Consider the following 15,841-nt stretch of genomic DNA (forward strand, 5'->3'; position numbering starts at 1 on the left):
ATCAGGTGAGCTAGACTATTGTTGATAGCTTCTTTTGGTCGTTTTTTTCCTTTTAACATTATGTTGAAGTATAGTAGTTCTACAGAAAAGTATGTGTGGTTCTGAAATTATTGTTGTTTTACCTTTGCTGCTATTTGAAGAATCGGTTAAATGAATGTATGGCTATTACTTATGTATGAATTCTTCAATTTTCAAAAACTGAGCATACCACAGGACCTTCACTAGACAGGGAAGAAACGTACCCCACAGTGAAGGCCAGTACCTCACTGGCCATCTTTCTGCATCTTTCTGCCACTGTCCATCCCCTAAGAGTAAACCTCTGTCTGGCTTCTCATAACCAAATTAGTTTTGCCTGTTTTTGTGCTTTATATAAATGAAATGAAAAAGTGTATCCTCTTTTGTGTCTGGCTTCTCTCATTCAACCTTAAGGTTGTGAACTTCATTCATACTGTTGCATATAAACAGTGCATTGTTCATTCTCTTTACTGTCTAGTATTCTGTCATGGTTCTTTGGCTCATTTTAATATACCATTGCCAGTGTTTTGCCATGATTTGTGTTTTAGTGTGTTTGGGCTACGTTCCTACTTTACCACTATTTCTAAAATGGGCCTAAAATTAAAGGATAAGGACTAGAATAGTAGGATATTTAGATACATTAAAATCCAAGCAGAATGTATTAGAGCTGGTCAACCTGAAGGGACTTTTCAGATCTAAATGGGGGTGATCTTGGTCTTCATAAGCTTTGATTTTAGGGGTTTTTTTTAACCCAAAATATTGACCTGATTGTGCAGTCAGGCAAATCAGATCACATTTAGACTAAAAGTCTGGTTTTGGTCTCACACTATTACATTTATAGTCTGTTGAAGTAAAACTTAATTTCCCCAAACCTGAGTCTCTGAGTTTGTCATTCTTAGTTCACATGTTGTAGGAATCTGAGCTTGGCAGTATAAATGACTAAGGAAGTTGTATGGAGTAGTCCCTGTGGAATTGAAGCTTTTAGAATCTTCAGTTAGTAGAAAAGGAAGGCACCATCAATACTCAAGTTTTTATATTAATATGAGAGAACTTCAAATCATTACCCAGCAAAAAGTGCTTTTCTCTATATTTTTAAGAGCACCTGAATCCCTCAGGTAAAGTGAAGGGATGTCTCAGGACCCCAAAGTAGAACACATCTTTAGTGAGAAGCTGAGAGGACTTTTTTTTTTCTTTCTGGTCATCAGACAGGCCTGAGCGGACTTTAAAAACCTGAAAACTTGACTTGCAGGCTACTGCTAGTGAATATGAGCATATTTGATCCCTTTGTGACTAGAAAAAGGTTAATGAGCTCTTGCTAGGCTGTTGTTTGCACGCACTCTCCACTAGATCTGTTGATTCAAGCATTCAGGCATGAATCTTGGCTTAGGACTATGCAGCCCGTATGGTGCTGAAGCCTGGTTCTAGGAACGCCATCTGGTGGCTCTCTCTAGATACCCGTATCAGTAAAAAGGACTCTGCAGATGCCAATTCAGCAGCCATTATAATGACCCATTACTTTAATTTTCAATTCCCTATGTGCATATGTGTGGGGGGGGGGGGGGGTGTGGAGGGTATGTGTAAAGAATGTGTTCTGCCATAGTTTTATCTCTGCAGGTGAAAATAAAGTTATTTAGGATATTTTAGGATTTGAGGATATTTCTAGTAAAGATGCGACTTTGGGGGAAACACCAAGCATTAGAATTCTATCTCTCAGTCCCTAAATTGCAAGATTTTTGTTAGAAAGGTAATACTTAGAGATTGTGACGATTTGCTTTTGACTTACATGGTTTAGCCTAATTGAGTTAGTTATTAAATTTCATAAGAGATCTCATAGTGGTACGCTATATACATTACTTGAGACTCATAAAAATAGCATTGCATCCTATTTTTACCAGTCTAGATCAAATCCATGAGAATTCACATCACAAATTTAATGCTTCATCCAAGAATAGTACATTTCTTTCCACAAGTAACTTGGCAAGTTCCGAAAAGATCCTTCAGGGACTCTCTTCAATTAATTATGGAGCACATAGGGAATTGAAAATTAAAGTAAGTGTGAATGGAGGCCATGTAGATCTCATTTTGTCTTATAAGTGCTCATAATATCTACTATCTCATAGGGATTTTAAGGTGTATAATTTTTATAAAGCACTTTAAGTTCCCGAGGGAAAACTGTATAGTTTAAGATGTTACTAATTTGTACTATTCTATTCTGTTTATCCAGCTTGCATTCAGGCATATTAACTAGTCATTATGTCTGTTAGTTTGAACTCTTGTTTTTTAAGTTTACTTTACAGCAATGTGAGTAGTAACTGTATAACTTTAAAGTCCATGTATTTTTCCTTTTCTAAGAAATGCTTTTCTTCCTTTTCAGGTAACAAATATACTTTGGAGACTAGACCAAACCAAGAAGGCATTGATGTAAGGCAAGAGCTACTGAAATTCCATTCTACTTACTATTCATCAAACTTAATGGCAATTTGTGTGTTAGGTCGAGGTAAGAATCCTTGAAATTTTTCATAGAATTGGATAATCTAAGTTTTCCATTTGTACATAAGAATATACTTTGAAAGGATATAAGATATGTCCTTTTACCTGCTGAGAAGCTTTTGAAAGTGGTCTCCTCATTGGAGAATATGTGGGGGGGGTTTTGTTTTTAACTCTGTGTTCTAAGAAGAAGTACAGATGATTTAAAATGGAGACCTGAGGAAAATATAAATTACTAGTAGGTACTATAAACATACAAAAGCAAAGAAAGGTAGTATAAAGGAAAAGATTGACAGATTTGACCTTATAACAATTCAGAAAACTAGAAACGAGATTAAAAGCCAAATGGGAAAAAAAAGAGGCAAATGATGGTACACTGGGAAAACAGTTTGAAATATAAACAACAAAGGTTTGGCTTTTTATTTACTTAATTATTTTTTAATTTTATTTTTAAAAGTTTTTATTTTAATTCCAGTTATCATACAGGTGTACAATACAGTGATTTAACAATTCCATATATCACGTGGTGTTCAGTTTATCACAACAAAAGTACACTCCTTAATCCCTATCACTACCTGTTTCACCCATTCCTCCACAACCCACCCTACCCAGCTCTGGTAACCATCAGTTTGGTTTCTCTAGTTAAAAGTCTGTTTCTTGATTTGCATGTGTCTCTCTCTCTCTCTCTACATTTTTCCTTCTTTGCTTGTTTGCTTTATTTCTTAAATTCTACATATGAGTGAAATCATACGGCATTTGTCTTTCTCTGACTGACTTATTTCACTTAGCATTATACTCTAGTTCCACCCATGTTGCAAATGGCAAGATTTCATTCTTTTTTTTATGGCTGAGTAATAATTCATTGTATATTTATACTGTATCTTCTTTATCCATTCATCTACCGATGGACACTTATGTTGCTGCCCATATAAAGGTTCGACTTTTTAAATGCAGATTAACTAGCATGAGTGGCTCAGTCCATTGAGCATCCGACTTCAGCTCAGGTCATGATCTCACAGTTTGTGAGTTTGAGCCCACATTAGGCTGTGTGCTGGCAGCTCAGAGCCTGGAGCCTGCTTTGGTTTCTGTGTCTCCCTCTCTCTCTGACCCTGCCCCATTCATACTCTGTCTCTCTCTCAAAAATAAATAAACATTAAAAAAATTTAAATGCAGATTAGCTAAAGATAATAAAGTGGTCCTGCCTGTTAAATTACCATAATGTTGTTTTTGTTTTTAAGTAATACTCATTATGGAGGAGCAGTGCCCTTTTGTATTGGTGATGGTGTATACAGTTTATGCAATTGCTCTAGACTTTATGGAGAACAGTTTACAAGATGCATCATCTTTAAAAAGTTTATTTTTACTTCTAGAAATGCAATCTGAGGAAATAACTTGAGTTGCTCAAAGAGGTGATGCACTAAGATGTTTCTGTCAGTATAGTATTTATTAGTGAAAAGTTGGAAACCATCTGATTATTCATTAATTGGAAATAGGTTAAATAGTGATGTTATAGCTATGTAATAGAGCATCTTATAGAAAAATAACCTCTCTTCTCCTATTTTCTATTCTCCTACCTGCTTTATTTTTCCTTACAACATTTCTTACTACCTGAAATATTAAATATTTGTTTGTTGTTGTCCACTGCACTAGGAAGTAATTTATTTGAGAATAGAAACTGTTTTGCTCATTGCTTTGTCACTAGTGCCTGGTTACTGCTTGGCACATCTTACATACATGGGAAATATATATTAAATAGATATATAATTTTATGGCAGCATTTTAATAATATGGGAAAATATTCTTAGTATGTCCAGTAGAAAACAAAAGCACTCTATAAAAACTGTGTGCTGTATGATCCCATTTAGGGATTTATAAAAAATTATTTTTAATAGACATACGGTATATACATAAGACAGTAGAAAAACATATTAGAAATTTAATGTGATGCAGTAGTTCAAAAATGACATTCTAAACTCTGACAGCGTGGGGTTGAATTCCAGGTATATCCCGTATATCCCAGGTATATATAGCCATGTGGCTGTGAGCTAACAAAGTTACTTCAGATCTCTGACCTTTAGTTTTTGCGTTTTTAAAATGGAGATATGCTACCTCATACCTGTTGTGAGGTTTCATCAAGATACTGCAGAAAAAGTTTTTAGCGAAGTACTTGGCACAGCAAATGCCCCATAAATGGTAGCTACTTTTAGCATCCCATAATCATGAGATTTTTTGAGTGCCCTTTGTTTTCCTCTTTTTGTATTTGTGGTAAGTTTTATTTTGGCAAATGTGACTTCTTTTAAGTAGAAAATAAACAACTACATATATTTTAAGTTATATGAACCAGGATATAAAATGGGTCCAAGAAGTGAAGCCAACTTAAAAAAATAGTATATAATTCTGTGTGCTTGCTAATGGTAGCAGATCTAGAATGTTAAATGTCACTTGGTATTTAGAGCCTAGTCCTAGGAGTATTTTTGTCTCTGCTGTATTGAGACAAAAAGCACTTGATTTCAGTAAGTACTTAATTGGGCAAGTAATAATGACAACAGATGAATCAGGCAGGAAGCCTGCCTTCAGTGTTCTCTGTTTAGTGGAAGCGACAGAGTATCTAAGAGAAAGGAATGTTTCAGTTACCCGATTGTACACACATCACTCTCCTAGAGTGACTGAGTGCCAAGCTCAGCGGACTTGATCAGGATCCTGGGAGAAGTGTCCTCGCAGTACAAGGAGTATGAGGAGGAAACAAGATCTCTCAGTGGATTAATAGAAAATCCTCTCCTTCTTCTAGGATGAGGGGAAAGAAAGAGTAACCATGTGGAAGGATCTCTGTCACAAAGAGACAAAAAAGTTTTTCTCTGTTCTCCCACGGGACCATCCCTCTAGTTGTGGCAGCACTAATAACCTGGAAACTTGGCAGATAGGTAACTATCAAGTGCAAACGCTGGGAGTGCCAAGTCCCCATGATGTAAAGATGAAAGGACTCCGTTCCTAGTCTGGTAGCTCACTGCTTAGTGGAGAAAGACTGCAGTGTTGTATAGCTGCTTTACCTTTAAAAAGCTACATTGTGAACTTATACTTATAGGGTAGAAATACTTCAAGGGCACACCTGATTGGTCCTTGCTGCAAAGGGCCTCACTGTTCTCAGCACTTCAGGCTGAGAAACCTTTGCTTATTTATTGCCCACCTTGCTTCAAGTCCCATGTGCCATCTGTGGAGAAAGAGATCCCTGACATCTCTTGCTCTTGCTGAGTTCACGTGTCAAGTAACAGGTAGCCACTGGTCTGCCTTGTATTTGGCTCTGGACATTTGGAGGTCTGGCATATGTTTCAAAAATATTGAAGCAAAAAATATGTACATTTTATAAATAAAGTACAAATGCCCACATTCATAAGCTTAAAGGAGAATTTCATACTATAGAAAGGCAAATCTCAAATAGTGATTAAGTACTCTCTGAAGAGTTCATGGAAAAGTTCAAAATGGGTCATAGAATATCAAGGGAAATTTCTTACTTGATTCAAATGCTTCCTGACAGTAACAGGTGATGAATGTTTATACCATTTATAAATAACCTATTCTTGAGGAGACAGAATCAAGCTTAATGGTTGGTTATCTTGTTTATAAAAAGATAACCTTTTTTCACTTTTTAATTTTTTGTTAAGATTTTATCTTTAAGTAATCTCTACACCCAGTGTGGTGTTCAAACTCACAACTGTGAGAACAAGAGCCTCATGTTCTATGGACTGAGCCAGCCGGGTGCCCCTTAATTTTCCAAATAATAGAAATATGTGTACACGGGAAAATTTTTACCCCACATGGAAGGGTATAAAATGGAAATCAGGTTGTTTTTCCTTCCCATCCTGTGGTGACAGTATCCTCTCCTCAAAGATCTCACCTTAAGTCATTTCTCGTTATACTTCCAAAAGTGGAATTTTGTTAATATACTTAAAATATGTATGCCTGTTTATGGGGCGCCTGGGTGGTTTAGTTGGTTAAGCGTCCGACTTTCACTTAGGTCATGATCTTGTGGTTCGTGGGTTCGAGTCCCGCGTCGGGCTCTATGCTGACTGCCAGCTCAGAGCCTGGAGCCTGTTTCAGAGTCTGTGACTCCCTCTTTCTCTGACCCTCCCTTGCTCATGCTGTCTCTCTCTCTCTCTCTCTCTCTCTCTCTCTCCTAGAAATAAATAAAACATTAAAAAAAATAAAAATAAATAAAAATAAAATATGTATGCCTGTTTAAAAAAATTAACTGAGGAGTGCTTGCCTGGCTCACTTGATAGAGCATGTGACTCTTGATCTCAGGGTTGTGAGTTTGAGCCCCATGTTGGGTATAGAGATTTCTTAAAGGTCAACTCTTTTAAAACAATTCACTGAGATTGCCTGCAGTTTTCACTTAATAAAGCTTTGAGATATTTTTGTATGAGCACATAGACCTCTCTCCCTTATTAATGAGCCCATAAAATTCTTATGTGTCGACATTTCATAACATTCACATACCCAGGGATGTTTAGGTCATTTCCAGTTTTTGTTATAAATGGTGCATTAGTGAACATATTATACATACAGCTTTATAAGCTTTTCAGTCATGACTCTTTATAAAAGAATATAGGTAGGTGATAACAAAGAATAACTTAAGTGGTCATAGAATTCTACCGACAGTTACAAGTCTTTGAGTTTGGCACGTTATGATACAGAATCATGTAATGTTAGACCTTGGAAGAGACTTGTGATCCTCTTACCCAGTGTTCTCATTTTACAAAACCTGAAATAGTTAACCAGTTTGTCCAAGTATTTAGTTGACATGGTTGGTGAAGCTGGGGTCAGGATCCAAGTCCCCTGATCTCCCCACCCAGGATTCTTTTCACTATTTTATACTCTTTCCCCACAAAATCACTCACAGACTCTAACCTTTGCTTTTAACAATGGGCTTAGATTGTGTCTGTTTATAAAATAAATGTTATAATCTTATCAGCTGATGGTTTCATATGTGCCTTTTGGCAATTGTAGATCAAATAGTTTTCCAAATGCAACCAATTACTTTATTATTGTTTTTAACACTTGTTTTAAATGTATTGCAAGATAACATTTGTGAACCAATTTTTTTAAACTGTAAAGAGCTTTTAGACATGTGTGAGATAGTATCCATATTGCTTAGCTTTAGAAGTTATATAGGCCCTGGCAGGATTTAACAAAGTGCTTTAACTTTATCAGATGCAGTTTTTTAAAAAATGTAGGTTTTCTTGTTAATAGTCCTTAAGATTTTTAAGGAGGTCCTAGGCTTTTGTTCTTTTTCCCCCCCAGGTTCATTGAGATATAATTGATATTTAACATTGTGTAAGTTTAAAATATACAATGTAGCGATTTTATGTATGTATATATGATCCTAAGGTTTTAAATACTACCTGTCAAGTTATGGTTAGTTCTATTTTCATTGTCTGTTTTCTTACAGAATCTTTAGATGACTTGACTAATCTGGTGGTAAAGTTATTTTCTGAAGTAGAGAACAAAAATGTCCCATTGCCAGAATTTCCTGAACACCCTTTCCAAGAAGAACATCTTAAGGTAAGTGAATGTGTTTCTGATATATAGATATTGTTTTACTTTATAGACATAATATATGCCTAGTTTACCAAGGAATAGATGAACAATTTTGAAAGTTTTATTATTTGTATATATTTTTTTAACATTCGTTTGGATAATCAATCAATTTCACATTTACAGGGATATCTATCACCAAAAAGATACCAATATATATCTGATCTTTGCATGCTAAAAGTAATTTTGATAGTTGTAGCTTTGACACACTATAGAAGCTGTTATCCACTGTATAAGGCAAGCATATTGAGCTGCATGGTGTGGGGAACTGGACGTAGTGTAGGGGACAAGATGTGGGCTGCACACCAAATGTAATGAAATTCCACTTAGAAGGAGCCCAGGTCAGGGATGCCTGGGTGGCTTAGTCTTTAAGCATCCAACTCTTAGTTTCAGGTCAGGTCATAATCTCATGTTTTGTGAGTTCAAGCCCCATGTCAGGCTCTGCACTAATAGTACACTAATAGCACTAATCTGCACTAATAGTGCAGAGCCTGTGTGACAGTCTCTCTCTTCCCCTCCATCTCTCCTTCTCTCTCTCTCTCCCTCTCTCTCTCTCATAATAAATAAATAAATTTAAGAAATTAAAATTTATATTTAAAGAAAAAAAAGCAGCAGCCCAGGCCATTTATTTCTTTGTGGTCAATACAGTTTACTCTGGCAGTTAATTCTCTTTTGAATTTGGGATTCTTCCATGAAAATCTGTATTCTTCGTAGTTTATAAATATTCAGTGGGAGTTGTGTATAGCTAATCTTTATGATTTTTTTTTTCCCCCAGCAACTTTACAAAATAGTACCCATTAAGGATATTAGGAATCTTTATGTGACATTTCCCATACCTGACCTTCAGAAATACTACAAGTCAAATCCTGGCCATTATCTTGGTCATCTCATTGGGCATGAAGGTCCTGGAAGTCTGTTATCAGAACTTAAATCAAAGGGTAAGTCTCTGGGCATCAACCTCTGAGTGTACTACTCCACATCATTTTACTCTGGCTCTCATTTTCTCCTAAATATTTTTGTGTGAAGGAACGTTTCTCGATGAGACGGTTTTGGGTTTTGGGTTTATGGGAGAGTAAGGTGATGGTTGTTACTGTGCTTTTGTTTTTATTTTTTAAATTTATTTTTAATTTTGAGAGAGAGTGTGTGTGTGCACACAAGTGGAGGTGGGGAAGAGAGAGAGGGAGAGAGTGAATCTTAAGCAGGTTCCATGCCCAGCACAGAGCCCACTGCAGGTCTCCATCTCACCACTGTGAGATCATGACCTGAACCGAAATCAGGAGTCAGATGCTTAACTGACAGAGCCACCCGGCACTCATGGGGTTTTCCCCCGCTGAATTTGTTTTACCCTTCAGTATTGAGCAGTGAAGGTTAGATATTTCAAAAGATATTGTGGTACATGTTTTAAAGAACAGAGAGGTTAAAAAATAAAAGCTTACTTTGGATATTCTTTACCATTTCTGTGAAATGACAGTACACGTAATTTACTTGCCTGCTCTTATCCATCAGACCCGAGGGTGTACTAAGATCTAGCCTGTAGATAGATGATTTCCAAGGCCCCTCTCAACTCAGACTCTGCTTTTACATAACACTTAAGCACAATAGTCTACTCTTGCCTGCAGAACTGATTTGAAGAGTCCTGCAGAAAGCTCCCAACCCCAAAAATCCCTTGAGTCTTTACAGTGTCTGAAATGGTTTTTTTTCTAAACTAAGTTTTTCTGATCTTTTCTGCAAGGGGTCCATTCTGATACCTTGCGAACATGTAATATGGACTAAAAATAACATTCTTTGTCTTAAAAGAAGCCTCACACACAATCCTGTTTTGATTTCCTTTGAATGTTACAGGCTGGGTAAATACTCTTGTTGGTGGGCAGAAGGAAGGAGCCCGAGGTTTTATGTTTTTCATCATTAATGTGGACTTGACTGAGGAAGGATTATGTAAGTATTGACCTTTTTGGTTTTGAATGAAAATTGACTGCTGATGATATATATATTTTTAAATTCTATATGCTGTGAATCTGTTCTATGTTGTAAAGCCATGAAACTTTTAATTCATGCAGTTTACCCATTGTATTTTTCATGTGCAACTTGGCCTTCATTTCATGGATGATTTTTCCTACTTAACAACTGATCATTATGTTGCGCTTGTGAAATGTGTACTTGGCTTTCCATTGGCTCATTAACTTCCCTAAAGCCCCTTCTGTCATGTATCCCGGAGTCTGGAGGGCCATGTGTCTGTCACCCTAAAACCAGTCTCAGGGAGGTGAGGATTCCATTTCTGCTTACCTGACTGTACCTTAGGAGTAAGCTCAGTGCTTTGAAGGTTCAAGGACTGAATGATTTTTAAGTGTGCCCCTTTGTGCCCCTTTTTTTCCAGTACATGTTGAAGATATAATTTTGCACATGTTTCAGTACATTCAGAAGTTACGTGCAGAAGGACCTCAAGAATGGGTTTTCCAAGAGTGCAAGGTAATTTTGTTTCACCAGAATTTTTCTTAAGGAAAACTTTCAGAAAACATAGATGTGTGAATTAATTTAAGTTTAAAGCTCAGTGAAACTTTTAAAGTTTTTGGGTTTTTTGTTGTTACTTAAACTCTAAAATCTTGCAGTGTATAATAGCTCTAGTTAAGTCTTAGTTATACTACTCTAATTGGCTATCTGGGGCACAGTTAAGGGCTAAGGCATCATGTAACCTTTCTTTGGAGGAGAAAAGAAATTGCCTTTCTATCCCTCAGGAGAGTGCCAGCAGTTTCTTTCGCTTGTATCTGTTGGGGCTTACCTTACTGTTTGCCTGAAGCTACATGAACCCCTGTTATTTTCAGTTCTGGCAACAAAATTCTGTAGCATACTTTCAAGGAAATAGTAAATTCTGGAGCGCCTGGGTGGCAGCTTAGTCGTCTGAGCATCTGACTCTCAATTTCAGCTCAGGTCATGATCCTAGGGTTATGGGATCAAGCCCCACATTAGATTCCCTGCTGAGCGTGGAGCCAGCTTGGGATTCTCTCCCTTTCTCTCTCTGTCCCTCCCTTCCTCCTCCTTTCTCTCTCTCACCCTCAAAATAAGTAAACTTAAGAAAAAAAAAAAAAGGAAATAGGGAATTGTTTTAAATATGATTGTGTTCTTTTTTTTTTTTTAAATGTTTGTTTATTTTTGAGAAAGCTCAAGCAGGGGAGGGGCAGAGAGAGGGGAACAGTCGATATGAAGCAAGCTGTGTTGCTGACAGCAGTACACAAACCGATCATGATCTAAGCCGAAGTTGGACGCTCAGCCGACTGAGCCACCCAGGTGCCCCTGTGTAATTGTGTTCTTAAAACTGATTTTATTGTTGTATGTATGGACAGGCCTGGCTGTCTTTTATTTATTTTTAAAAATATCTACTTTATACTTAAGGCCTCTTGAGATTCTGAAACATATTTTAGGATAAGAGAAATCCTTTTTACTTAAGTCAGAGTTTAAAGGAATACTTGCTGCTTGTGAAACTTAGGAGAATAACTTCTAATCTGGGTGTAATTCTCTGAATGGTTCAACAAAATCATCATCCATGCAACTGTTGATTTTGCAAGGTTCTTCCACAGTTTTCCTAATTCTCTAATAGTTTCAATAATTTAGGCTAAAGTCATATTCTGTATTGGTTCTTTTTTTTAAATTATATTTTTATTTTTTATTTATTAAAACAATTTTTTAAAGATTTTTTTTTGAAAGAGAGAAAGCGCATGTGTAAGTGGGAGGAGGGGCAGAGAGAGAGGAGAAAGAGAATTCCAAGCAGGCTCTGAATGCTGTCAGCCTAAAGCCAGGTGTGGGGCTTAACCCCACAAACCATGAGATCATGACCTGAACTGAAATCAAGAATTGGACACTTCACCAACTGAGCCACCCAGGTGCCCCCCCTTTAATGTTTATTTTTGAGAGAGAGAGTGTGCGTGTGCGCACAAGTGGGGAAGGGCAGAGCAAGAGAGAGGACAGGATCCTAAGCAGTCTTCGTGCTTATGGCAGCAAGCCCAATGCAGAGCTTGAACCCATGAACTGTGAGATTATGATCTGAGCTGCAGGATGCTCAACTGGCTGAACCACTCAGGCATCCCTATATTGTTTATTTTCACTCATATCTATACATTTCTAAATCAAGCATAGCCAATTTTTCAGAAACTGTAATAAAGTTAAGTATGGAGTAGAAAGTCTATAGTACAAACTAAACACTAAAGAATTTTTTTAAAGAAAGCATTCCTAGAAAGATTAAGTATTTCTAAATAATAGTTGACTTGTGTGTAATTGGATTAATTTTTCATTTTAGGACTTGAATGCTGTTGCATTCCGGTTTAAAGATAAAGAGAGGCCACGGGGCTATACCTCTAAGATTGCAGGAATTTTGCATGTAAGTTTGTTATTTAACATATATGTTGGTGCGTATTTTTGTGATTCTGCATATATTATCTTCAGTACTACATGAATGATAAAAATTGAAGCTGCAGGATATAACTTTAGACTTTGTAGCAACCAGGAAACTTTGATGTCAAAACATGCTTAAAATCATAATTTTCATCATCGTAAAAACTATCATCTATAATATTTATGATTACATAGGCATTCTGCTTATTGGGTTTAAATATTTTTCAATTCTATAATGTGTCATTTGCTAATTATGTGAATGCTATATCGATCGTCTACTTTTCTCCATTTCCATTGCTACCAACCTAGTCTGAGCTACCATCATGTCGTGGCCTTGACTATATCATGGTCTCTTACCTGGGATCTCTATCTCTGTTTTCCTGCTCGTTCCCCACTACAGTTTATTTTTCCAACCCCAGAAATCTTCTGAAAACCAAAGTCAGATTGTTTCACCTCTCTGTGTCAAGTCCTTCAGTAGTTTCTCATCAGAACTGGAATAAAATCTAAAATGTCACCTTGACCTACAAAGTGATTTGGCCCCAGCCTGTCTTTCTGACCGTGTTCTGTTTTACCCCACAACCCGCCTTTCCCCATTCACATTCGTCTCTGGGTGTACTGGCTGCCTGCCTGCCTAATCTTAAAGCATTCAGTTTATTATTCCCTGGGGCCTTGCATATTTGCCGTTTTCTCTATCTGGAACATTCTTCTCTCTTGTCTTTGCATGGCTGGGTTCTTATCATTTGTGTAGTTGTCTCTTCCTCACAGAGACCTTCCCTGACATCCCAGGCATGCCTCTGCCCCCTTTTTTTTTTCCCACAGCACCTATCACTATAATGACAGTATTCGTTTGTTGTCTGCCTCCTTCCCAATTACAATATAAGCTCCTTGACTAAAACAGGTGAAGGGGATTAAGAGTGCACTTGATGAGCACTGAGTAATATACAGAATTGATGAATCACTACGTTGTCCACTTGAAACTAAAAGAACACTGTATGTTAACCATACTGGGATTAAAAACCAAAACAAAATTTTAAAACTCTGATCACTCCCTCTCCTGACTTACATGTTAATTATTGTTTTGTATTTTAGTTCAACCTTGAGTTCTTAATCCCCAAATGAATTATTACTGTTATTATTAAACTTTTTACTGTATGCAAAAAAAAAAAAAAAGGGAAACAGCGACATCATCTGTCTTACCTGGCACAGAGTAGATGTTTGTTAAATACTTGTTGAATGAATGAAACAGTCTGTCTCAGTATACTCGAAGTTGCTCTTACTAAAAAATGCGTCTTCTATATTATTTTTCTTACCTAGCCAAAAGTATAAGCCATTTCCCCCCCACAACAACTTTCTAAATGCTTTTCTGATTTCATTCATAAATATTTGAGAGGAAATTCTGTTCATAAAAATGTATGTACTTTATATTAAGAATCCTATAGATGTCAGCATTTCACTGTCAAATTTTCTTCATTAACAAGTGTTCAGTTTTTAGTCAGAAATACATTTCTCCCTGAAAAAAATGTGATTTTGCTCTCTATAATGTAAATGTATTTGGGGATTAACTGCAAAATCATTTTACAACAGGAAACTGCTTCAGATGTGGTAAGAGAAAATTTTTCTAGTGGAGTAAAATTTAATTAAAGGAGGATGTGGGGGGTGTAAAATAATGGATTTAATGTGTTAGAGATTTGTTAGTCTCTACAGTTACCATGCACATTTAATTTATCTATTTATTTCCTTTTAATAAGTATTATCCCCTAGAAGAAGTACTTACAGCTGAATATTTACTGGAAGAATTTAGACCTGACTTAATAGAGATGGTTCTTGATAAACTCAGACCAGAAAATGTTCGGTGAGTCATTCTACATATTTTACTGTTACATAATAAGTTTTCAATAATGAAAGGGTGCCTGGGTGGCTTAGTTGGTTGGGCATCTGACTTTGGCTCAGGTCATAATCTCATGGTTAGTGATTTCAGGCCCTTCTTTGGGCTCTGTGCTGACAGCTTGGAGCCTGGAGCCTGCTTTGGATTCTATGTCTTCCTCTCTCTCTCTCTGTTCCTCCCTTGCTTACACTCTGTCTCTCAAAAATCAATAAATGTTTAAAAAAAAAAGAATAGTATATTGAAGGAATACTAAACTTCAGTGAGTCATTGCATGACCAGCCTTTGTTATCTTTACCCACTCCTCTTCTCTCCACTCTAGATGATTTTTGAGGCAGTATCTCTAAAACATGAAGATCTTTTAATTTTTTTTAAATGTTAGTCATTTTCAAGAGAGAAACAAAATTGCAAGTAGGGGAGGGGCAGAGAGAGAAGGAGACACAGAATCTGAAGGAGGCTCCAGGTTCTAAGCTGTCAGCACAGAGCCTGACACAGGGCTCAAACTCACAAACCGTGAGATCATGACCTGAGCCAAAGTCAGGAACTCAACCGACTGAGCCACCCAGGAGCCCAACATGAAGACCTTTAAAAAAGAAACAAAAACCCAAAAATGTAGTCATAATTTCATTATCATGAAAAAAAAAATAATAGATCATCTTAAGCTAGTTTCATCCTAACTCAAATGCCCAAGGTATCAGCTTTTATGTCTGGCTTCATACACAAGTGAGGACACCCTCTTTTTTTTTTTTTTTAAGTTTTTTTTAATGTTTTATTTATTTCTAGGAGAGAGAGAGACAGCGTGAGCAGGGGAGGGTCAGAGAGAGAGGGAGTCACAGACTGAAACAGGCTCCAGGCTCTGAGCTGGCAGTCAGCACAGAGCCCGATGCGGGGCCCGAACCCACGAACCGCGAGATCATGACCCAAGCGAAAGTCGGACGCTTAACCGACTAAGCCACCCAGGTGCCCCGACACCCTCTTTTTTAAATGGAAGGAAGGATTACAATCTCAGAATCCTTCTCATGGACAAGTGATTAACCAGGAGATCAAAAATTGGTGGAGCTTTTACAGTAACAGAGATATTCTTACATCCTTTCTAGAGGAGGTTCAGCCCTAAAAAGCTTCTGAACTATCCCATGATATTTTTGCCTCAAAATTGAATTTCATCCATGTTTTCCAAAGTCAAATAATACAAAGAATATACTAAACTGGCACATATTTTGCATTTTTAATTCTTCCCTGGTGTCAAGTACATATTTCCAAAATTCTCCTGAAAATTTGGAGATTGAGTATGTTTTTTGCAGCAGTCATTTTATTAATAAAATCAACAATCTGGTAGAACTTTTTGAAGAAGAAAAATCCTTCTGACAGAACTGTTACATCAGTCTTTCCTAGTTACCATTGTTTGCACTTTTCTGACATATACTAGCAACAAACAATGAGAAAATTAAAAGAAATATTATTGGTAGTTACACAGTTTGATAA

At 36.8% G+C, this 15,841-nt stretch overlaps 1 protein-coding gene across 2 annotated transcripts in view; it reads left to right on the top strand.

Moving 5' to 3' along the window:
• IDE (insulin degrading enzyme) overlaps positions 1 to 15,841 on the top strand; it is a 114,182-nt gene that overhangs the window by 59,380 nt on the left and 38,961 nt on the right. For both annotated transcript variants that reach the window (XM_077779839.1, XM_077779842.1), the window contains exons 5-11: positions 2,390 to 2,512; positions 7,949 to 8,061; positions 8,870 to 9,032; positions 9,937 to 10,029; positions 10,469 to 10,560; positions 12,383 to 12,463; positions 14,226 to 14,329. In XM_077779839.1, the coding sequence (XP_077635965.1) occupies positions 2,390 to 2,512; positions 7,949 to 8,061; positions 8,870 to 9,032; positions 9,937 to 10,029; positions 10,469 to 10,560; positions 12,383 to 12,463; positions 14,226 to 14,329 (769 nt within the window). The remainder of the gene's footprint in view (positions 1 to 2,389; positions 2,513 to 7,948; positions 8,062 to 8,869; positions 9,033 to 9,936; positions 10,030 to 10,468; positions 10,561 to 12,382; positions 12,464 to 14,225; positions 14,330 to 15,841) is intronic.

Source organism: Crocuta crocuta, unplaced genomic scaffold (genome assembly GCF_008692635.1).
Source record: "Crocuta crocuta isolate KB4526 unplaced genomic scaffold, BGI_CrCroc_1.0 scaffold170, whole genome shotgun sequence".
Lineage (NCBI taxonomy): Eukaryota > Metazoa > Chordata > Mammalia > Carnivora > Hyaenidae > Crocuta > Crocuta crocuta.